The 26,425-nt window shown below is 40.0% G+C and overlaps 2 protein-coding genes across 2 annotated transcripts in view; both read left to right on the forward strand.

Moving 5' to 3' along the window:
• Positions 1–9,852, forward strand: part of LOC135479382 (neuroligin-4, Y-linked-like) — a 50,661-nt gene extending 40,809 nt beyond the window's left edge. The window contains exon 2 of the mRNA XM_064759209.1: positions 9,656–9,852. Coding sequence (XP_064615279.1) covers positions 9,656–9,852 — 197 coding nt within the window. The remainder of the gene's footprint in view (positions 1–9,655) is intronic.
• An 11,601-nt stretch (positions 9,853–21,453) lies between these two features.
• Positions 21,454–26,425, forward strand: part of LOC135479384 (neuroligin-4, X-linked-like) — a 28,269-nt gene continuing 23,297 nt past the window's right edge. The window contains exons 1-2 of the mRNA XM_064759210.1: positions 21,454–21,511; positions 21,765–21,950. Of these exons, the coding sequence (XP_064615280.1) occupies positions 21,454–21,511; positions 21,765–21,950 (244 nt within the window). The remainder of the gene's footprint in view (positions 21,512–21,764; positions 21,951–26,425) is intronic.

Below are 26,425 nucleotides of genomic sequence, written 5' to 3' on the forward strand. Positions count from 1 at the left end.
GCTCCTGCCATAGGCTGGGTTGAACACACAGCGATCACATTTGTCAGAGGGCTCGAGTGTCATTCTACTGCGCTAGCACATTAACCAATAGGCCACGGTCCCACTAACAAGTACTAATCTGACAAAGCTGACAAGCATCGAGTATCAAATATCAAATCCTCACAAGAAATCGACGTTCGAATGGGATCAAATCGACGCTGAAGGTGGCCCTAGCTGATGGTCAATATCAGGAGGTCATAGCTTACATGACTCTGTGTGTATAAGTGTTGTATTCCAAGCATTCTGTGACGTTTCTCTTACTCCCGAGACCGGGCCACATACGGTTCATTATCCACAGCTTAATTAACCATATGGATTACGCAAGGCGTGGAAGAATCCTAAGGGTATTCTTATGGCTGTCTAACAGGCGCCCGAGCACATAAAGATAAGTCTCGTACCCCTCAATTATTGGCACTCAGGTCTCGTGCTTACACTATTTCCGTGAGTCCTGCTTTTTGAGACGACAATGAGATTTTTGGGAGGGCTTATACTCGTTTGTAGCCAACGGAACCTATCCTGCTATAATACAGGCGGGGAGCAATATATCATTGTAGCCAGAATGTCGAGTTCGGGACCTTTTATCCGCATCTACCTCGCCGTAAATGAGTCCCCCATTGCTTCCAGGCACCGAGTCCACCATCAGATCATTCCCCCATCGGTCGCCATTGATTTTGTGCCCAGCGCGTGGTCTCTGTTGTTCTGGTTACACGAAGTGTTGTATTAAGTTATGACACTACTGAGGACACAATCCAGCCGGCGGCCTGGAGGCCTTCTCGATATGATCACGGCAGACTTAATGGTCTGTCGAAATTTCTAACCCAACAGGGAAGCACGCCGGCTTATGCCATTGGTCGAAGGCATAATCCACTTGTTGCTCTCGTAAAACAACGTCTCTCGTGAGAAAAAATAAGCGTTGGCTTTAACGGAACTTCAGTCCCAAGTCAATGCTAATAATTTCTCTCGGGTGTAGAAGCTTGACTACTTCAGACATGAAGGCCCCGAGGGATGCACTATAACTGCTACACCAAATTCCCCTTGCATATCTGCGGTTAATTCCTGACAACAGGCATGGCCCTAGGACCATCGACATAATTGGCCGGTTGATTTTCGTTGAAGAACCTATCTAGATTAGCTTTGAAGACGTGCTTTTTACAAAACTTATCGCTGTGATCGCTTGAAAAATCATACATTTTTGCGGCTCCTTTATCTGCCATTCCATTTGCGACATGTGCTTTAAATGACATGGGATGTATGTTGTAGAAAATAGACTAATAAATGTGTTCAATATTAAGAATATATTACAAGGCATAATCTAAAAAATTGCATCAAAGGTTTTAGTTCCTGTTTAAGAGCTTTTGTGGGTGAATGCGTAAGTGGCAACGTTAGCGTGAAAGTTGCCAGTTAAGAATTCTTCACAATGTTATTGCAGAATTATAGCACACCATTTATGACAGGTTATATACACAAAAAACATTGCGCTATATGGCCTCAAAATTGTGTTCTTTCCAACAAAAGTCTTGTTTCATATTTGAACAACCCTGCCTTCTGTTGAAATAATGCAAGGTCTTGTTTGTGTTTTATTTTTTTTCTAGCACAAACACGTGTACTTGACATTTATTTAGCACTTGTTCGTGTTGGGGATACACATTTCTGTACTGAATGAAACAAAAAAGTTATTTCGTTAGATTTCAACGCAAGTGTTTTTTGTGGGTGACATTTAGTGATAGGCATCACAAACTAGCAACGTAATAAACACCTCCAGATTTGCCTTTGCTTGATCGAATGTGGGTTCGAACTCCTGGCAATCACACCGATCAAGCCTGAATCAGAATCATGATAAAATGTCGGAAGAAGGGTGCAGGAAAGCTGCCTTCGGTCGAAAGATTCCAAAAAAAATCGTATCCCTGGCCTCGGTGGACTTACCACTTGTTAGACAATTTGCCAAAGCGGCTCCTGTAAAAAAAAAAGAATAAGTAAAAAGGCAGAGCTCGTATTTTCTAGGCCAGGTCCGTGGAGAGTGATGTACCAGCGAAAGAAAAGCGATAGTGACACGGCATATATACGTTAACCATGAAACCAATAGTTCCTGGACAAAACAACGGGGGCAAGACTTATGGAGTTTGACAGATGCAGCAACAGGAATCAGAGACCGACCGTGCTAACTCGAACGCAAATAGAAAAGAATAATGGCAGAATTATATCTATACTGTGAATAGTTCTCAGGCAACAGACCACGTCTGCAAGCCAGGGCGAATTTATCGCCGTCCAACAGCTAAAATATACATCAATTTTTCTGATCAATGCCCAATGATAAGGCCGGTGTTATACAGTCACGTTCGCTTTTTTCGTCAAATCGCGGGTTCTTGTCTCTCTCGGTTGGTGCTACACCGTTTTATCAAGGATTCGTCTCTTTTCTCCACCAGACGAGGAAGACGTCTACCATTAAGATGTCAATATTGACATGATTTTCGCGAAAATAACCGACCCATGTGTTCGTGTGGTTGAACCCTATTTATTCCACACACATTTTGACGTATACGTTTCGCAGACACATTGGAAAGACACTCTGGTTAATAAATGACAAAATCTGACATATAAAGCCAATTTTCTGTCAGACAGAGCTGGGATACATACGAGGCCCTAGACTCATCCTGAATCGGTCACCAACGAATGCCCTAACACGATGTACCTTGAATTGAACACCAATTCCTCAAACATTTACTGGCTACGGGAGGAACTTAGACAATATATATGTAGTTGTCATTACGAATCAAGGTTGTGTGTGTTGCTGGAAGTAAGTACATCAATGGGGGAGCCTCGAGGACGAGTTACACCGACGGTCTATACAGTAGATTGATGTTTTATGTTTTATGAGCACACGTACACCGGTAATTGTGACGTAATAAAGGAAAGAGCAAATGAGTTCACAGCTTTGGACCATTTTGATACAGGTGGGGTGGAGTTCTCCATTAAATCTTGAATAACGTTTGTCCATCTTGAATAACGTTGTCCATCTTGAATAACTTTTGTCCATCTTGAATAACGTTTGCCAATCTTGAATAACGTTTGTCCATCTTGAATAACGTTTGTCAGCCTTGAATAATGTCTGTTCTTTCTGTATAATCAGTACAAACGAATTTCACGAAATGTTTTCAGAGCAGGATTCCCTCATGAATAGATCATGAGCGTTTGTATGAATCGAACATTGATCGCAAATAAAACCTGCTATATATCAAATATAACAGAAGAACAACGATTAAAGCAGCCGAGTATAATGGATAGATCTAACACACCCGATGTCCTACCACCCCTTATCGTGACAACATTACCTCATGCCATTCCCGATGAAAACAGTTGTGACGTCATGAAGGTTGAGCAGGAAAGGTAACCAAGGTGTGGGATATCCGGTTGAACTACTTGTAACAATACTACTCACGACTGGTCAATAGGAGACTCGAGGACGAGCTACACAGGAGGTCCAAATGGCAACAGAATGCATTCTTCTCTGACGTTTGCAGTGCGTGGGTGCGTGGATTTACTGCTATCTTTTCTAGGTGTATTGTATAAACGAAAAAAACCGCTGTGTAAAGTGTGTGAATCCGCGTAGTGGCTTATGCAAAAGTTTGCACAGCGTTTTCTCTTTTGTTTTTGTTTATGCCCCAATAACCTAAAAGATATTACAGTCAGTTGTTATAATTTAATTTAAGGAATAAAACATTTTTATCTAATGTTTTACTTTCATTAAAAACCGTGAGAAATGTTAATCTATTCTTTTGAAGAAGGGAACGCCGCAGTTTCCAGAATACACATTCTACGAATGAGATTCGTTGGGCCTATTAAATTGGTTATCAAAGTTCTGCCGTTACTCAGCAAAGTCATTTGGGCCTATTAAATTGGTTATCAAAGTTCTGCCGTTACTAAGCAAAGTCATTTGGGCCTATTAAATTGGTTATCAAAGTTTTGCCGTTACTAAGCAAAGTCATTTGGGCCTATTAAATTGGTTATCAAAGTTCTGCCGTTACTCAGCAAAGTCATTTGGGCCTATTAAATTGGTTATCAAAGTTCTGCCGTTACTAAGCAAAGTCATTTGGGCCTATTAAATTGGTTATCAAAGTTCTGCGTTACTAAGCAAAGTCATTTGATCAAACTGGCTTGTTTGTTACGAGCACTCGCGCTCGGCAATAGATATGCAATCGCTGACCCAGCACTTCGGTCCGTGTTTGTGATTAAGCTCATATACTGTCATTTACACGACAATCTCTTCTTAGAAAAAAGCAGTCCAACGTGAGCTTGGCTTCATTTTTTTTGGTTTATTGGAATAAAACGCAAAAAGTTAACCAATCGGATTGCGCTTTACCAGCGTAAATTCAGAAATTTTAAATTATATATGTTTATGAGCGTAATCGGTACATTGTGACGTAATAAAGGAAAAGAAGAAACGAGCTCACAGCTTTGGATCGTCTTGATACAGGCGGGAAGGAGATTTAAATCTTGAATGACGTCTGTCATTCTTGAGGAACGTTTGTTCTTTCTGTATGGTTCAATAAAAACAAATTTCACGAAATATTTCCAGAGTGGAATCCCCGTATCATTAAATCATGAACGTTTGAATGAATCGTAAACTGATCGCAAGGAAAGCTGGCTATGTACCAAGTATAACAGAAGAACAGTGGTAAAGCAGCCGAGTATAATGGATCCAACACACCCGTTGTCCCCTTTTACCCCTTCTCGTGGCAAAATTGCTTTTCACTTCATTCCCGATAAAAGCAAATGTGACGTCAGAAAGGTTGAACATATCATGAACAATGTGTGGGACATCTGGTTGGCCAATTTGCAACAATACTGCTTATGATTGGTCAGTGGCGTGTTCTTGATTATCAATTCGGAAAGGTCTGTTCAGCGAACTTGCATGTAACAGTGTGATTGACTCATATCGTAACCGTACCACTCCGACGGAATCTTCCCTTCGTTTAGAAAAGCAAACAATTTCTGTTTTATATACAAAGTGAATGGAACTGTACGGTTGTGTTTGCTTGAGGTATTATCAAATTATCCTCTTATCGCTCTGTCGGAATCATCAATTAATGAAAAAAAAAAAAAACTACTGACTTGCTGATATACAATGAGAATGACATTGCAGCAATAATGTGTGTATTTGATGTATCACCATATCACACCCGAACCACTCTGACGGAATCTTCAGTTAATAATAAAAACAATTGAATGGCTTATATACAACGAGAATGGCATTGCAGCAATAATGTGTGTATTTGATATATCACTATGTCATCCCCGAATCACTCTGACGGAATCTTTAGTTAATAATAAAAACATTGAATGGCTTATATACAACGAGAATGGCATCGCAGCAATAATGTGTGTATTTGATGTATCACCATATCATCCCCGAATCACTCTGACGAAATCTTTAGTTAATAATAAAAACATTGAATGGCTTATATACAACGAGAATGGCATTGCAGCAATAATGTGTGTATTTGATGTATCACCATATCATCCCCGAACCACTCTGACGGAATCTTTAGTTAATAATAAAAACATTGAATGGCTTATATACAACGAGAATGGCATTGCAGCAATAATGTGTGTATTTGATATATCACCATATCATCCCCGAACCACTCTGACGGAATCTTTAGTTAATAATAAAAAACATTGAATGGCTTATATACATCGAGAATGGCATTGCAGCAATAATGTGTGTATTTGATGTATCACCATATCATCCCCGAACCACTCTGACGGAATCTTTAGTTAATAATAAAACAATTGAATGGCTTATATACATCGAGAATGGCATTGCAGCAATAATGTGTGTATTTGATGTATCACCATATCATTCCCGAATCACTCTGACGGAATCATCAGTTAATAATAAAAACATTGAATGGCTTATATACAACGAGAATGGCATCGCAGCAATAATGTGTGTATCTGATATATCACCATATCATCCCCGAATCACTCTGACGAAATCTTTAGTTAATAATAAAATCATTGAATGGCTTATATACAACGAGAATGGCATTGCAGCAATAATATGTGTATTTGATGTATCACCATATCATCCCCGAATCACTCTGACGGAATCTTCAGTTAATAATAAAAACAATGAATGGCTTATATACATCGAGAATGGCATTGCAGCAATAATGTGTGTATTTGATATATCACCATATCATCCCCGAATCACTCTGACGGAATCTTCAGTTAATGATAAAAACATTGAATGGCTTATATACAACGAGAATGGCATTGCAGCAATAATGTGTGTATTTGATATATCACCATATCATCCCAGAACCACTCTGACGGAATCTTTAGTTAATAATAAAAACATTGAATGGCTTATATACAACGAGAATGGCATTGCAGCAATAATGTGTGTATTTGATATATCACCATATCATCCCCGAACCACTCTGACGGAATCTTTAGTTAATAATAAAAACATTGAATGGCTTATATACATCGAGAATGACATTGCAGCAATAATGTGTGTATTTGATATATCACCATATCATCCCCGAATTATTGTGACGAAATCTTTAGTTAATAATAAAAACATTGAATGGCTTATATACAACGAGAATGACATTGCAGCAATAATGTGTGTATTTGATGTATCACCATATCATCCCCGAATCACTCTGACGGAATCTTCAGCTAATGATATAAACATTGAATGGCTTATATACAACGAGAATGGCATTGCAGCAATAATGTGTGTATTTGATATATCACCATATCATCCCCGAATTATTGTGACGGAATCTTTAGTTAATAATAAAAACATTGAATGGCTTATATACAACGAGAATGACATTGCAGGAATAATGTGTGTATTTGATGTATCACCATATCATCCCCGAATCACTCTGACGGAATCTTCAGTTAATGATATAAACATTGAATGGCTTATATACAACGAGAATGGCATTGCAGCAATAATGTGTGTATTTGATGTATCACCATATCATCCCCGAACCACTCTGACGGAATCTTTAGTTAATAATAAAACAACTGAATGGCTTATATACATCGAGAATGGCATTGCAGCAATAATGTGTGTATTTGATGTATCACCATATCATTCCCGAATCACTCTGACGGAATCATCAGTTAATAATAAAAACATTGAATGGCTTATATACAACGAGAATGGCATCGCAGCAATAATGTGTGTATCTGATATATCACCATATCATCCCCGAATCACTCTGACGAAATCTTTAGTTAATAATAAAATCATTGAATGGCTTATATACAACGAGAATGGCATTGCAGCAATAATATGTGTATTTGATGTATCACCATATCATCCCCGAATCACTCTGACGGAATCTTCAGTTAATAATAAAAACAATGAATGGCTTATATACATCGAGAATGGCATTGCAGCAATAATGTGTGTATTTGATATATCACCATATCATCCCCGAATCACTCTGACGGAATCTTCAGTTAATGATAAAAACATTGAATGGCTTATATACAACGAGAATGGCATTGCAGCAATAATGTGTGTATTTGATATATCACCATATCATCCCAGAACCACTCTGACGGAATCTTTAGTTAATAATAAAAACATTGAATGGCTTATATACAACGAGAATGGCATTGCAGCAATAATGTGTGTATTTGATATATCACCATATCATCCCCGAACCACTCTGACGGAATCTTTAGTTAATAATAAAAACATTGAATGGCTTATATACATCGAGAATGACATTGCAGCAATAATGTGTGTATTTGATATATCACCATATCATCCCCGAATTATTGTGACGAAATCTTTAGTTAATAATAAAAACATTGAATGGCTTATATACAACGAGAATGACATTGCAGCAATAATGTGTGTATTTGATGTATCACCATATCATCCCCGAATCACTCTGACGGAATCTTCAGCTAATGATATAAACATTGAATGGCTTATATACAACGAGAATGGCATTGCAGCAATAATGTGTGTATTTGATATATCACCATATCATCCCCGAATTATTGTGACGGAATCTTTAGTTAATAATAAAAACATTGAATGGCTTATATACAACGAGAATGACATTGCAGGAATAATGTGTGTATTTGATGTATCACCATATCATCCCCGAATCACTCTGACGGAATCTTCAGTTAATGATATAAACATTGAATGGCTTATATACAACGAGAATGGCATTGCAGCAATAATGTGTGTATTTGATATATCACCATATCATCCCCGAACCACTCTGACGGAATCTTTAGTTAATAATAAAAAACATTGAATGGCTTATATACATCGAGAATGGCATTGCAGCAATAATGTGTGTATTTGATGTATCACCATATCATCCCAGAACCACTCTGACGGAATCTTTAGTTAATAATAAAAACATTGAATGGCTTATATACAACGAGAATGACATTGCAGCAATAATGTGTGTATTTGATGTATCACCATATCACACCCGAACCACTCTGACGAAATCTTCAGTTAATGATAAAAACATTGAATGGCTTATATACAACGAGAATGGCATTGCAGCAATAATGTGTGTATTTGATGTATCACCATATTATCCCCGAACCACTGTGACGGAATCTTGTCTTAATAATTAAAGCATTGAATGGCTTATATACAACGAGAATGGCATTGCAGCAATAATGTGTGTATTTGATGTATCACTATATCATCGCCGAATTACTGTGACAGAATCTTCAGTTAATAATAAAGAAACATTGAATGGCTTATGTACAAAGGGACACATCATCATATAATCTCTGTATGCTTCTGACGCATTAGTTCATAATAATACAAAAGTTGCCTGGCTTATGTACAACGGGAATGGCATTGAATGCAATCTGCGGGTTTGATATATCATTATATCATCCCCGTATCACTCTGACGGAATCGTCAGTCAAGACTTATTTTTCAAAAAAAGAATTTGCCTAGCTTAAGTCCAGCAAGAATGGTATTTCACGTATTTTGTAGTATAGTTCGATAACAAGCCTCTTTTTCAAGGTACAGTAAGATCTTTGTAGCGGAACGGATTGACCTGCGAAACTCGGTTCTTCCAAGAATGAATGTCTTTTCACCACCAGTCACCATTAGGCCGTTTGTGTTGGCAACGTTCGTGGCGGTAATAGAGCCATGTATTTCCTGTAGGTTAATTTATCGTTCCACAAATATGTAGATATCTGTGTATCTCAGACACATAAGATAGCCACTGCGGTTAATAAACAACGTAATCTTAGACCTAATGCCAATTTCCTGTATGAGATGGGCTTGAGTATGTGCGAGCCGTCCAGCTCTTAATGATTAACTAACATCTTGCTTAGAACAATGTTTTCCTTTTCAGCTGGGCACTAATTAATGAACCGATAACTCAACTTGCTAAATGTACCGGCAGAAAGGTATTTCGCACAAGAACATGTGGACTGAATGATTCGCATTTTATTCAATGGGCAATATTAATGAGCGCAAATAACTGTCCCCAACAGACACATATGTGAAAGAAATTACTTTTGGGCTATTGTTTTGTAGAAGCTGAGATCAACAACAATATATTAATTGATATTTGTTTTTGTTTTCTTCCAGATTCCAACTCCACTCTTCCACATAAAATACCGGTTATGGTTTTCATTCACGGATACTCATTCGACAGCGGAAGTGGAAATGCTTACGATGGCAGCGTGCTGGCCAGCTATGGGAAAATCATAGTGGTCACTTTGAATTATCGTCTGGGTATATTTGGTAAGCAAAAACTTTTCCTCGTGGATAGATTAGCGGTATAGTTTTGCATTTGAACGTGGGATATCTTGGCTCCCTATAACCACAAGCATACCTTGTCAAGTTTTTGCCCTACCCGATCTCACGGGTAAACGGTAACATTGCAGCTGTATTTGCCAGATTACGAAGTCGTGTATCACATTTAAATATCCTGTCAAGTCGAGGTATTTCTACGAACAATGGGCCATATTGGGCACCACAATTTGCGCAAAACTATCGAATGTCCAGGTACATGTACACTGACAGATGTGTTGTTTGGCCTCTTATGCCAGTTACACGGCCATTGCAGGCATGTGTTTTGCACGTTTCGCCATTAACATCGTTTTCAGCATTGTTCGTTTTGAAAGTTGTAAAAGGCAGGTGGCTTTTATTGTCATGTGATATGGAATATGACATCAGTTAATTGGAGAATCTGAGGGTCGGTTGATGACGGCAAACAACTTCAGCAACCTAGATTTCACAGCTGTGTTTTTTTTTCAAACGTCTAGAACAACTGTCACACTGCTGCTTTTTCTTAACTCCGCATCCGTAAAGCTCGAAACACCAGACATCTCACCTCGAGCGCATGACAGGGCTATATATTCGTATACACTGCCAGACTGAAAGACATTAAATACGACAGCGAGTCTCTGACTTTGTGATTGGTTGTGAATAACGCAATACTGTCCACACTTTGATGATGTCCTGCGCTTTGAGCATGGAGACGTGGGTATATATAGCCAAAGCACAACGTCTAGTAATGGACAAGTACTGTACTCCTTGGCAAATATCCTCTTTTACACTTTCTTCGAGACAAAACGTGACAGCTGGACTGCTATCTCCTGACTACCATTCCTCTCCTGTCACAATACATGACAAGCATTGAAGTGGCCTTTTTTTCCCCCTTTCTCCATGAAGCCAGCGTGTACAGTCTCGCTGAAGTAGTCCCATAGTGGTGGAAAATAGGTCATCATCACCAGGTTACTCCGAATTCATGAACTACCCGCTTGAAAGCCAGCACAATGACCTATCGATCATATACATAGGTAATTAATTAGGAGAATCTAGAATTGGAACAAATCAGCAAATGTGACCCGCGCAACCCTACCGTAGCTGTCAAACTTCTCATGTATATTCATATTTGAACGTCTACAAATATGGACTCCATTTGCCGATTGTTATTAAATTATGTGGGAAGCGCCCGAGGTGAATTGCCGCATCTCGCAAGCTACCAGACGATCTTTCTGACACAGACTGTTATTAGTGCGAGACTAGTTCCAATGTGCGGTACGCCTTTTATCAGTCATTCTGCCACAACGCGACGTGTGATGACTGCAGAAGAATGAATACTGAAACTAAAAGACTGACGTACCAAATATAATTGTTTATAGATCTGGCTGATATTTAACTACATCCATATCAATTCTCCTCTTGTTTGACGGTCGTCATTGTCGTAGTTGGATGAAACCGGAGTATCAGGGTTATACCATCAACATTTGGCAAAGTTTCTGACTTGCACACAGAATGTCACTGTGAGTTCAAGTCCAGTTCATGGTGGCTTCCTCCTCGAGTGTACGTGGGAAGGTTTACCAACAACCTGTGGATGGCCGTTGGTTTCCCCCGGGTTCTGCCTGGTTTCCTCCCGCCATAATGCTGGCCTCCGTCGTATAGGTGAAATATTCTTGACTGCGGAGTAAACCATTCGGATAAAGAAATAAATCAGCGGGCAGGATCTTGTTAAAGCATAGTCAATTGATTGTTGTCAAAGAGGTCACATAACCATGGTTCAAGTCCAGGATTGAACCCGCGCCTAATGTGCTTGCTGTTGGGACAGCTATTGCTACTAAACCGCTTCCAATTCACTACATGTATGTCCTTATGACCAGTAGCATTAGGCTAAATACAACAAGTTGAATGAATATTTCTGATATGGTTGACCTTAAGTCGGTCCGCCTACCCAAAACTGTCCTTACCTTTGTATGTGAACCCGTTGGCTATAAATGAGATTGCCAACCTCATTCCCGATCCCGGATGACAAAGCTGTCTTAACATTTGCCGTGAAGTGGTTGGTGATAAGTTAGTCTGCTTACCTAGTCCTTGATCCCGGATCATACAGCTGTCTTAATCTTTGTCTGTGGAGTGGTTGGCCATTAGTCACGTTGATTTCCTGTTCCCTGATCCCGAATCACACAGCTGCCTTAACATTTGTCTACGAAGTGGTTGGCCATAAGTCAGGTTGACTTCCTGTTCCCTGATCCCGAATCACCCAGCTACCTTAACATTTGTCTACGAAGTGGTTGGCCATAAGTCAGGTTGCATACGTAGTCCCTGGTCCCGAATCTCACAGCTGTTTGGACATTTGTCTGTGAAGTGGCTGGCCGTAAGACCGGTTGCCCACGTAGTCGCTGATTCCGAATTATAAATTTTCCTTAACCTTTGCACATGTTTGTGAAATGGTTGATCATAAGTCAGACTGCCTATCTAGCCCCTGATCCCCTACGACAAAGCTGTTTTAACATTTGTCTGTGAAGTGGTTGATCAGAAGTAAAGCTGCCTACCTATAGCACCTGGTTCGGGATTACAAATTTGTCTTAACCTTTGTCTGTGAACTGGTTGATCATAAGTCAGACTGCTACCTATTCACTTATCCTGGATCACAAATTTTTCTTAACCTTTGTTATGTGAAATGGTTGACCATAAATCAGACTGCCTACCTACTTTCCAATCCCGGATGACAAAGCTGTCTTAACATTTGTCTGTGAAGTGGTTAATCATAAGTCAGATTTCCCACCCAGTTTCGGATCCCGGAATACAAAGTCGTCCTAACTCCAGAAATGACTTAGTCTTGTTTCTTGGCTTTATTCCTGTTTTTGGTTTGACCTGAATCACTTTAGCCCCATCTTTATATTGACAGTTTACTGATATTTTAGTGTTAAATTTAAACGGCAGAAAAAAATACTATGTTTGTGTCAAGTCTAAGTCACTTTCAGCTATTCTTGGGAGTGGGCGGTGATGTCAGTTTCTGCCACAGCAGACAGCAGATGAAGACTACAGAGGAATATTCCTGGGAGGCTGCGAAGTTTCCCTGTTTGACCTACGTCCGAAAATAACTGACAAAACCCTCGAAACCATTTTGTCATCAAGAGAATACACAGAATGCTCTTAAATAGTTAATTGCGTCATTTGGGAGTGAGATGACTAGCTTATTGGAAATATTTTTCTGCGAGTGCCAATGAATGATTCATTTTCCTGTACTTTTCCCTTACGACAATGTATCGTGAAGTCCGTTATAATGCTAAGTCTCAGACTACCTGGGGTATTGGCTCAATACGTCAACAACAGTCACATAAGTCGTCAATGAAATACTATTTCCGCAGACATTTGCACATTTGTTTAAATATAACCCACGTGTTGTGAAAGGATGAAGTGCAAAGTGTTGAAATTCAAATTTTCAAATATTTTATTCTTGATTTTGTCTGATTTTGTTTGAAAACTTTTCCACATCATATGTGAACATCGGTGGGCAGAAAACACCTGTGATGTACTCCCTCCGACACCACCACCCAGCACCAACCACCAACCACCACCACCGACCACCAACCACCACCACCGACCACCAATCACTTCTCCCTCATGTTCATCCAAGCTTCCACGCCCTCAGAGAGGTGTTACACAGCACAGTAGAAAAGCTTTCATTAAACGCACATTGATTGGCGAAGTCAATTCGATCACCAGAAAGAAATTCACAAAGGAAAAAGTTCAGGCCTGAAGTGTTCACTTGGGCCAGGTTGTAAAAGTTTCCGCAGATGGAATGAGGTTTAGTTGGATTTCTTATAGCCATGTTTTGTGCTTAACGAACATCTCATTGAAGTCGCCATTGATGCATTGTTACGAGAAAGTATTTCAGTCGGTAAATAATCATCTTCCTCCGGTTGGATAAGAGTTTTGATTGGATGAACACAGTGTGGATCACGTCTGAAGACCACGAAGACCCGTGGTGGAAATAAATATCTCAAATCAATCTTGTTATCTGACTCCTAAATGACATAATTTAACTATTTATGAGCATTCTGTGTATTCGCTTTGTGACAACACGCTATGGCGGCTTTTTTGTGAAGGCTTTATTTAGGGACAAGTAGGGATTTGTACCGTTCTGTCATGATTGTTCATTGTTTTTGTCATTCTGTACATTTATACGTTCAATCTTGTGAATGTCCGCGAAAGGACAAATGTCTCGTTATGTCGTAAATGCTAATGGCGACCGTTTTTCAAATTGATGATAACTTTGACTGATTGGTGAGTGAGTGAGTGCTTGGAGTTCAACGTCGTACTTAGCAATCTTTTAGTCAAATGACGACAAAGGGGTCCTTAGAATGCATGTAATGTGCCTTCTTGTTGCAGGACGGATTTCCACCACTCTTTTATCTAGTGCTGCTTCACTGAGATGCCTTACCGAAGGCAAGTAAGCTGCCCCGCCCCAGCCATTATACTGATACAAGTCAACCAGTCGTTATACTATCCCCTTCATGTTGATCAGCAAGCGAGGAAGTTACAACTTCCTCTTTTAAGGTATTAGGTGTGACTTAGGATTGACCCTGGATCTACCGCTCCCGAAGCGGACGCTCTACCAACTGTGCTAGCGGGGCCGGTTCATGGACTGATTGACTGCTAGTTGAAATCGAGGTCTTAACACGACGAACAATAAAGTCACAATCGTTTTATGAGACATTAAGACTGTTTATTGTACAGAACAGTATGTAGACAGCCAGGTGTGAGTTTAAATTTTAGCTATGCATTTCCCTCATTTTCCAGCCTTCCACCCAATACCTCAAGTTGCTGTCTGTTTTGAATATCTTCGCCAAACGTTTTCCAGAAACCTGCAAGTTAATTGCGTTTATATGGCTTGTAATTTGCTTTTTTTCTTGAGATCGTAAGCATCGTCTTTATTGACAGAATCTTTCGGTACATGCGTAATTGTACTCTTGTGTTCTTTTCATGTAAGTGCAGTTGTATGTTTGGACAAAGAGTACCGTATGTAGATAATACTGACTGTGTTAAGGACATATGGTACTTGCACATATTTTGGCTACTTTCATATTCACCCATGAAGGCAATCTGTGCGAAGTTTATTGACGTGCCAGTATACTCCCTTACTTGTGCATAGTCTATCCTTGCATCATCTTGATTCTTTCCATTGGTATTGTACATCTTGTGTGCTGAGACCGGGCATTTCAGTTGGCTTCACTAATTGTAAAATCGGTATTGATGGTGGATGCAAATTGAATCTGAAATGATGTAACAAAGAAACTTGTCGCGAACTGACTATAGATTGCGACATTGTGTATAAGAAGACAAATACTTGTCAGGCTGTTTCCCATCTGTTTTCGGGTGACAAGGTAATAAGTGGTGTGGTGTCCAACTGCACTCAAGTAATAAAACTTTCTCTTTGTAATTGATGCTTGACTGGGATACATGCTTGACTGAGATAGGTGGTTGACTGGTATTGGTGTTTGGCTGGGATTGATGCTTGGGAAGGATTAATGCTTGGCTGAGATTGGCATTTGGCTGGGAGTTACAAGAGAATTTGCTTGCCTGGGATTGGTGTTTGATTAGGTTTGATGCTTGACTGGGACTGATGCATGAATGGGATGCATGCTTGGCTGAGATTGACGTTTGGCTGGGACTTATGCTTGGCTGGGCTTCATGCTTGGCTGGGATTGAAGCTAGGCTCAGAGTGAAGATAGGCTCAGGTTGATGCTATGCTCAGATTGATGCTGAAGTGAAAGACACTAATAACGGTCTGGCAGCATTTCGACCATTCCTCGTCTGTGTAACAATGTGTGTAGAACGAGCAAATATGCTTTCAATACACCGCGATCCAATAACGCCCATGTTGGAAATAACAACATCTGGGTGAGTTTACTTCTTGGAGGAAAAACAAGTAGATAGATTCCAGTTTCTCCAAATGCGTTAAAATTACGGTACATCAGGCTGCCCACTCCGCCTTTACGGTACATCAGACTGACAACTGTGTCTTTATGGTACACCAGAGCGTCAACTGGTGATCGGCCATGGCAAACGTTTTAGCGCATGTCAAAAACCGGTGACTGTGCAATTATGATACACCAAGCCAGTAACTGCGTCTTTCTGGTATAGCAAATCGGAAATTTTAGCTTAGACCAGATCGGCAACTGTACTCTTACAATACCCCAAGCTGGCATCTACGTCTTTGCGGTACACCAGATCGGTAACTGTACCCGTACGATACCCCAAGCTGGCATCTGTGTCTTTGCGGTACACCAGATCGGCAACTGTACCCTTACGATACGCCAAACTGGCATTTGCGTCTTTGCGGTACACCAGATCGACAACTGTAGCCTTACGATGCACCAAGCTGGCATCTGCGTCTTTGCGATACACCAGATCGGCAACTGTACCCTTACGATACCTCAAGTTGGCATCTGCGTCTTTGCGGTACACCAGATTTGCGGTACACCCTTACGATACGCCAAACTGGCATTTGCGTCTTTGCGGTACACCAGATCGACAACTGTAGCCTTACGATACACCAAGCTGGCATCTGTGTCTTTGCGGTACACCAGATCGGCAACTGTACCCTTACGATACGCCAAACTGGCATTTGCGTCTTTGCGGTTAACCAGATCGACAACTGTAGCCTTACGATACACCAAGCTGGCATCTGCGTCTTTGGGGTACACCAGATCGGTAACTGTACCCTTACGATACCCCAAGCTGGCATCTGCGTCTTTGCGGTACACCAGATCGGCAATTGTACCCTTACGATACGCCAAGCTGGCATTTGCGTCTTTGCGGTACACCAGATCGACAACTGTAGCCTTACGATACGCCAAGCTGGCATCTGCGTCTTTGCGATACACCAGATCGGCAACCGTACCCTTACGATACCTCAAGATGGCATCTACGTCCTTGCGGTACACCAGATCGGCAACTGTACCCTTACGATACCCCAAGCTGGCATCTGCGTCTTTGGGGTACACCAGATCGGTAACTGTAGCCTTACGATACCCCAAGCTGGCATCTGCGTCTTTGCGGTACACCAGATCGACAACTGTACCCTTACGATACGCCAATCTGGCATTTGCGTCTTTACGGTACACCAGATCCGCAACTATCCTGAAGCCCTAATTCGAATCTCGATTATTCTAAGTTTTATGTCTCGTGTCATACAAATCTACCAATATCCCTAAGTCAATGTTCCATGTCTTTAGGGTGTTTGATATTGCACCTACTTTATACTCGTTGTTAAAACTTGAAAGTCGGAATCCGTGGCGATAAAAGAGCACAACTTTTTGTCATCCTTCCTTACTGGCCTGTCAAGTACCGAATATTTATTCATTTGTTTGGTGTTTTACGCCGTACTGGATAATATTTCAGCTTTACGACGGCGGCAAGTACCAGGAAACAGGACAGAGACAGAGGGGAAACCCACTAACATCAGCAGGTTGATGCTAGACTTTTTCATGCAAGGCCGGAGAGGATGAGCCAGCATGAGCTGGACTTGAACTCACAGCGACCGCATTGTTGAGAGGCTCATGGGCTATGCCAGGCTCTGTCGCGCTAACCACCTGGGGACGGTTGCCTCGAATTCTGTATAGAGTGCGTGAATATATCGCCAGCGAATAAAATAAGAAGACATATTTAAAAAAACTTTGACCAGTGAATGAGTGAATTAATGGATGGGTCGCCATAACAGCTGTCTCCAAGCCAGGAGAAAGATCAATCTTCAGTATTAGTTGAGTGAATGGATTTTTAAGAGAAAAGGCAACAAATAATACAACCTGAATTATTCCTGAAGAGGGATGGAAACAAACGTAAGCGCCCACAACCGTTTTTTTCTGATATGCGTGGTACCTTGGCAAAACAGTTTTTAAGGGATCCACCATCTTGGTAGATACCCTCTTGAAGTTATCAGGACTTATTCTTATTATTCACCGTAACTTTGTGAACGGGCGTCGGAGAAAACCACTAAACCAAATCTGCTGAAATTTTCCATAGTCCTAACACATAGTCTGAAGTAGTGTATATCCAACTATGTGAGTCACAGTACTTGCCGGCTATATTAGATTTATATGAAAAACTTTAGGAATCTTTTCCTCCAGAACCAAGGAACCGATAAACTTCAAATTTGACACACGTGACTATAGTTGGGTGACAATTAAAACTTGAATCATGTGAAGCATATCCCATCGTAAATTAAACTTTAATTTACTAGCGAATAAAACTAGCGCAAAAACTGCACTCTTGGATGAAACAAATTCATCTCTGAGATAACCTTGACCTCCAAAATATGCATTTCAAAGAATTATTTCCATTTGAATTGTGGTTTTCAAGGAATTGTCAAAAAACATTTGAAAAAACGTTCGATTTTTCTCCAAAATTTAACATGCGTCCTTTGTGTAAGACCTCACGAAACTTATCACCGCGGTTTACCTTGGTAACGGGCATGAAGCTTGCAACATTATATCCTTTCCATAATTTTTTTCTCGGCTTTGAGCGGAAGATCAAATCCACATGAGCTCTGTGCTGGCCTATAGTACCACGCCCATCGTAAATTATGCCCGACAGTCTAGTGTTCAAATCCTATACATTCCTTTTCATTTCTTTTCCGTTATTTCTCCTTTTTTCTGTACTTATCATGACTGTTAGGGTACAGGACCGATTTCCCGGAATTCCTGTTCTCGATAGGTATATTATAATCGCGAATTCTTACGAGACCAAGGTGTGTGCCATGTTAAGCAGCCAGAAACACCATGTGGCATTATTCGTACTCGACACACATACTGTTTAAAAGACAAACCAGGGTTCGAGTGACATATGCCTATACAACAGTATCCTCCAGTTTAGAGATAACTCGCGCCTGATTAATCAAAATTGATAACATGGCGTCGCTTTTCTCATTTTTTCTACTCTAAACTGCGATATCTGGGTTATGCGTTTTTAAGTTCATATGAGGCACTTTAAAGATGCGTATATCCATTTAATGTGGTGTTTTCTTTTCTTTTAATTACGCTCGTAAATTGTCAATGGACACCTCTATGGATACCAAACCAATGAATACTTCATGTAAATCAATCAAGCTCTGTCTACAAGCGAACTAACCCTCGGTTGAATAAAGCTGCATCTATGGATTTCCATGAACTTGAATGGCGACAAATAAGTCTTCATTAGTGAGGTGTGTTTAAACTGAGGCGAAAACTCTGCTGAGCCTTCCAATGGGACTATTTGAATCAGCTAGACCATTAACTTCAGCCGTGTTCCGTTTTTACTTCCGCGATGACTAGACGAAACCAGGCAAGATTGGCCTAGCACAGCATTTAAGTACAATACACGCAAAGTGTTGCTGGCGGACAAATTGTCGCCTTGAGTTTTGTCGGATCTGTGTGGCTTTGTGGGTTCATAACAGCGCGTTCCAACGAAACATGTTTATACATTAGAGCAAATTGGGGAAATCCACCCTTGGCTCAGGATTGCCGGCGTCAAGAGTCTGTTGATAAGTTTACTATTCTGTTCTAAGTTTTAGTGCGCTTTTGTCTAAATAGAAGCAATTTCTCTCTTCTAATCAGTTCGCAAAGGTAGCAAAAGAAGCGATATTAGAACTGAATACTATATATTTAGAGTACCACACGGACAGATTGATTGATACATGCAGCATTAGAATAATAAACAGGCCAGTTATGCCATATGCTCTCTTGTTCCTGTCTCGTGGTTTAAATCCTAGGAAATAGCCTGGAAATATTATTTTGTACGGCGTTTTATTTTTCCGATAAAGTTGTGAATTCTGATCTTAAGACGTATCTGTATGTGAATACATTCAAAAGATAATCTATTAAATTTAACAGAAAGTCTTTTATTTGAGTGACGCTAGAATGTATTCGGTTAATGTAGCAGACTTATGTTCAAGGCACAGAACAGATTAGTACAAAGTACATGTCAGATGAAAGACCATTAAATGTTGCCCGGGAAAATAGTTTGATTTATTTTCTTAGCTTGTTTTCGACCTAGTAAAATGAATTTAAAAATTTCAGCTTTTGGCAACTTGATTGCTATATTTCATCATTCAAAATACATCTTCATTTGGAGCTGTGATTGCATTCAACAAATGAGCCTTGAAACAAACTATTTCAAGCCAAAAATATTCATGTGACGTCACTGATACTCTGTAGATCCGTAAAGACCGCCATCCATTCATATGTTTTAAATGCATTTTAGTCGATTAGAAGATTATTAGAAAAAAAATAAATCAAAGTATTTTTCTGGACAGTGTTGAATGGTGTTTCATCTGATGAATACTTTATTTTAGTGTTTTCTTTGCTTTAAAATAAGACACATTTATTCTGTTCAATCAACAAAAAATTGTATTGGACAAACAGGGCATTATGTTCAATGTGACACAGTATTAGATGTGTGTCATAAACAACCTAATGTTTGTTAAAATTACAATAATTTTGTGAAAGTTCTGCTCCGTCTCCTCCATCCAATGGACTTGGACCAAAGGATACGTGCAATTGCAAAGTGCCACTGACTCTATTTTGAGAACGCTGAAAGAACATTAACTGATGAAAAATAAAAACCAGCATAATTTTTTTGCTTTTGCTTTAAATGGGCCTTTGTAAAGGGTTAATTTCTCCACACCCTAAGCAAACAAAACCACGGAGGCCCCATCATTCTGTTTAGATTGCAAGCTTAGATGTAGTGCGTGCAGTGCAGGTGGTGCTGTAAGCAGTGTGTTAAAGCACAACGAAATCACTAAATGAAGTCCACAGCAGAAGTTGACAGAAGGTGTGAGCAAAAGTCACTCCAGATTATTCCCATCCTACCGTTTTGACGATGTCATATATTAGCCATGATTTATTGATGTTATTTGATAATCGACGTGTTTCGTGTGATTTTACCTCTACCTGCCCACTATGACACTGCCGTTGTCGCTCTATCTTTTAGGTTTTTATATTGTATCGCTGCATAACTCAAGATTCTACTGGTGGAATAAGCTTCCCTGAGCACTGGTCTCAGCATTATTGTAATATTTTTGTACGTTAAATGTGAATTTACATTCACCATTAGACTAAAACCCCAAATGAGTGAAACAGACAAAGCCGTACTTCATCGGTTTCGTGTGGCCATTTGACAATTACCACGCTGTCCTCGCTGCTCTTGTTAAAATCGCAATATTGTAGTTTTTATTTTCAGTTGCAAATTAAAAGAAAAGAGCACATTTATACAACCTTAAAGGAAAGTCATATGAGCTGTGTAGAATTCTATTTAATTTTATTTTTTTAGACTTTGCATGATTTTGTAAGAGAGAAAAACGGGAATGAACAGCATCATTTTCTACGAAATCTACATATTCGAGACATACTGAAAATCTTGCAATGTGTTGTTAGGCTTGTCCATTCGAAAGCCCCGTTTCCTCCTTTTGAATATTCCTTGTGCCGTCACAGTGCTTAAGGTTTTACCCCTTACATTATTACGTATATCGTTATAATCGCGGATTTTAAGATCTGTGAAAGTCCACTCTAAAAGGCGGAGTATGAAATATACTAGAGGGCCACACCATGCTTACATACGTGGCTATAGACTGCCAAAATATGTCTGGAATGCCATGTCCTAAAGAGCTACAGAGCAAAGCGAAGCTCGATGACGTATGTAATCTCTTGAAATGGCCTAGGAGACTTCTAAGCTTTAACTATTGTTTAACTATTAAACACTCAAATAACAAGCTATGCTGGCAGAAAACTGAAATATTTTAGGTAGCCATGAGTATAGTTCATTTGTGTAATATCTAGATTGTATAAATGTATTCTTTTTTAAGTTACATCTATCATGTATTTCGCACAGTGACACATGAAACTCTTTTCATTCACGGGCTTCGTTCTATTTCTTTTCCATTTATTTACAGGCTTCCTTACCACGGGTGATCGGACGGCTCCTGGGAACTACGCTATGCTGGACATCTCTGCTGCCCTCCATTGGCTGAGGGAAAACATCGGCATGTTTGGGGGAGACCCGGGCAGACTGACCCTCTTTGGTCACGGACATGGGGCCGCACTGGTCAATCACTTACTTATCTCTCCTATGAGCGCAGGTAAGAACTAAATCTATCTGCTACATCCTTGGTTTTGTTGTGGTTGCCTTTCCGATGATTGTATTGGAAGGGAAGTTCCGCTGTTGTTGTTTTTTATGGAAGTTGCTTTTATGGAAATAAACCATTTTTTTTCATGTATCCCATGCCTGTGGGAATGTCTCTTAATTCCATGTACATAAAACACCCGAATATTTTATAAAACTCGACAAGGAAGCCCTTTTCGTTCTGTTGAAATAATGCGACTGTACGTACAGCAAACCTGATCTGCACGGGTGGTATTTAACTGTGACAATGAACACATCCTTGTTAAACACTGTGCCACAAATGACAAACAAACAGCCAGGGCATTCAGAAAACAGCCGAAAATTTAAGAGAACTCTTTTCATGCTGACACCCCAGAAGATAAGAGGTAACGTTTATGCCACTTACCGAGGATCATATTTTCTGTGTTCTGGCACAGTTGTCATCCAAAACAATACAGAAAACACTGTCTTCAGTACATTCACTTTTTGCTATGATGGAAACCTTGCAGTGAGATATTTCAATTCTTAGGTGAATTTAATGAGCAATATTGCCAGTGTTGAATGCTAATGAAGTTTTTTCTTCTGTTTTGTTCAGTACAATACATTCAGTGCTGCGTGCCAATGAAATTCTTTTCTGTTTTGTTGTAAACAGCACATTTAGTCTGATATAATTGTTTGTGTGTGTAAGTACGCAGTACACAATGCTCCTCGCTATTCATTTCGCAGTAACTAAAATCAAAGATGGAAAGAGACCCCTGTGACGTCACAGAAACCCAATAACATCCATATCGTATATTTAAATACATTTAATTCTGTTCAAGAAACCAAAAAGAAGCTAAACGCTGGCTTCCTCTCTTATAGTATACATGGAAACGTTTGTCAGCGCAAGGTCCTGGATTTCCCTCGGACCCTTTTTTGTTTACCACAATGCTGCCCACCATAATATAAGTGAAATATTCTTGAGTACGGCGTACAAATAAGTGAAGATAACATCAGAGGATTTTTTATTTATTTATTTAGTTATTTATTTATTTGATTGCTGTTTTACGCCGCACTCAAGAAGATTTCACTTATACGACGGCGGCCAGTATTATGGTGGGAGGAAACCGGGCACAACCCGGGGAAACCCACGACCATCCGCAGGTTGAGGATTTTTGACGTTACAGTTTTAAACGTGTTTGTTTTTAATAGTTGATGACGCTGATTTCATTTTTTGTAGTTTTTTAAGCAAAGGAAATATGTATAAGTGATAGTGTTTTATAGACCTCAAGGAATTAATAACTCACTACTAAGATATCGAGTATGCAGTGATTGTTATCTTCGAGAGAGTCACAACTTCCGCTGTCAGATAAATATTCTCTTACAAACAGTGGTAATGTCAGATACGGGAAAATTCTAGCAGTTCATGTGGTCTCCTGTGTCAAATTCAAAGCCCTACACGGACGAATAAATGACATAAAACGTCCAAAACAATATTTACTTTCATGCGCTAATGATGGCAAGCGCTTTGATATTTCGACAAAGACGGCGTAATGCCAAGTTAAGTAGTGTACACACGTTGATATTGGGAAGATGCAATCACATTTTTTTTTGAAAATGATTGCCATTCGGAAGACAAAAAATTGTTTCCCAAGCTCCTCCACCATCTGCTCTGGGGCTAATCTGCTCTGGAGGTTTATGGCAGCAATAATATAGTCACTGAACATAAAACAATACGCGAATATGCCATCATTCACTAAGGTGGAACCAGATTTCTTTTATTCCTAGCAAACACGGCATTGTTAGATGGGTAAACCATATAATATACCCATAATTGTATATTTGGGTGCTAGACATGCAATGTATCGCCGTACCGCGTTGAAGGGCGGTGAGGGTTGTACGATCGCATCGATATTAACACGTATTTATACAGTAAACTGGTCAACTTCAACTCAAAAACATATACCCTCAATCTTGTAACGCGCCATATTACCACGTACTTTATGCATTTGTCTCTGTCACACATAAAAAGAACTATCTCTTATGACGTGAACTGCGTCTGTTTAGCTTTTTTTCCGCATTCGTACGCACAAAACATACTTGTGTTGAAATCTAACACAACAACTTGTGTTGTTTCATTCAAGACAGAAATGTGTTACCCCAACACAGAAATGTGTTACCTCCAACGCAGAAATGTGTTACCTCAACACAGAAATGTGTTGCCCCCAACGCAAATATGTGCTAAATAAGTTTGTGTGTAACCTTCCCTGGGGTGAGCAGTACCAGTGGACAAAAACTTCAGTTCTATCTGAGGCAAATCTTGGACACAATATTCCTAATTGTGCATGTGCAATTTAGAACAAACCGTTTTGCGCGTGAAAGACCCGTACTATCACCCAAGTGCGTGTGCATCCGATTTTAACGGACAGCAAATAAAGGATATCTATCTGGCCTCGTGGCAATACAGCACCATGTATTGCAATAAGATTACGCGAAGTAGACCATCACTTGCCAATTAGCTGTCCTGCTGTCGGTTTTAAGAGGAGATCTGTTGTTAAAACTGCAGGAGGAATGTAATGTAAACTGCAGAAAAAATGATAGTCTGTTGGGTATCCTTTTCTCGTGCTCCATCCGTTATTGGCAGTTTTCAAGCACGCGACACCAAGGCGACGTGATCGAGGATAAACACATAGTTGTTATGTGGCATGATCACCGCTGTGCGAGGCTAGAGCGACGCGTTATATACTGGCTAACTCGACATGCGATGCACCCGATAAGAAATTGCTGAAACTAGGAAAAAGAAAGCTGTATTCTACACTGAGAAGAATACACTTTGAGGGGATGTTGAAAAAACAATCTCACAGAATGTCTGTGAATGTAACAAACAGCTAATTTTCTACAAACCTGAATGCATGTGTGAGTTTGTTTCTGTAAATGCTATTCTTTGTTTTTAATTTAACAAGAAGATGACACTAGACAATATTTATTTATTTATTTATTTATTTATTTGATTGGTGTTTAAAGGCCGTACTCAAGAATATTTCACTTATACAGCTGCGGCCAACATTATGGTGGGAGAAAACCGGGGAGAGCCCGGGGGAAACACACGAGCATCCGCAGGTTGCTGAAAGACCTTCCCACGTGCCGCCGGAGAGCACCAGACATTATAACACGGTTTATGATTATCAGATAGTAAATGTAGGGGTCGCTAATGTTGACCTAAATGTCCATATATCGACACTGTGATATGCACTTAAATACTGAAAGCCGCAATATAGACGGATACCACAGACTCGTGTAGATTCTCGTCAGGCACATGTTAATGATGCCTGCCCCACTGTAAAATATAACGTTGATGTGTCTGAAATACATTCACTTTTTGAAATAGGTGTCTTATGTATAAGAAAGCAGTGAACAACCCACTTCATAATAAATCCCACCTTCACCATGTGCAAAGGTGGAAAGAGACACCCTTTGACGCCATGGAAACCCAATAACATCCGTTTTGTTCTCCTCAAGAAACTAAAAAAAAAGCTACAGGCTGGCTTTCTCTCTGATAATACACGTGGGAAGGTCTGTCAGCGGATGGTCATGGGTTTCCACCGGACTCTCATATCGACTGTAAAATCTAAGGCCGATAAGGTTTTTAACTCAGCCCAACTAACTCTAACACAGTTTAGCGTTTTACTATAGTGTGCCAAGAAATGGAAAGATGTTATATATGCCTACTGCAAAAGTAGCTGTGATGCATAATGATGTCTTCTACAAAGACAATTATTGCAGGCTTTCAGATAGTAATTAGTTTACACTCTCGCGCTTTTCCCTTACATAGACAGAATTGTATACATTCGCCTTTTAGTGTTTATCGCAGCATTGAAAATAACGCGGCGTCATATTTCACACAAAACGCTGTATTTAATTATCTCAGGTCAAGGAGAAATAGGACTGTCAGAAAAAAGATGCGAAAAAAAACCCTCAGGTCTGATTGGTCTGAATTTGACCAGGCTCTTCCAATGATGCTGTCAACTATGATATCGCTGGGTTACCATCAATGTCGAATCCATCTCAATAGCAGACACTTCATGCAGTTAGTCCGACTTCTTCTTTTTTCTTCCACAGTCTCGTGAGTTAAAATATTGGATTTGTTTTGCTTTTGGTTATTGACGGTTCAGTTGCAAATGACAGAATCAAATACGGCTCAACTCATCCAGAAACCTGTTGCCAGCTTTATCGGCATGTATGGGTGTCGTTTGAAGAACCTCTTTTGGTTGTTTTCTGCTGTGGTTATTTGTCGTTTTCTGGTGTATCATGTTGAACAGTTACATCACTCATGCGTTGGTAGTGTCAGATTTCAGGGCGGGGTGGGAGGTGGTTGAGGGTAAATGCCCCGCCCCCTCTCCTCAAGTAACGACCCCCACCCCTCTTCCCCGTTCACGAACGTCTCCCCCTTGCTCGTCCCTAAAAGTTCACCTT

Source organism: Liolophura sinensis, chromosome 12 (assembly GCF_032854445.1).
Source record: "Liolophura sinensis isolate JHLJ2023 chromosome 12, CUHK_Ljap_v2, whole genome shotgun sequence".
Taxonomy (NCBI): domain Eukaryota; kingdom Metazoa; phylum Mollusca; class Polyplacophora; order Chitonida; family Chitonidae; genus Liolophura; species Liolophura sinensis.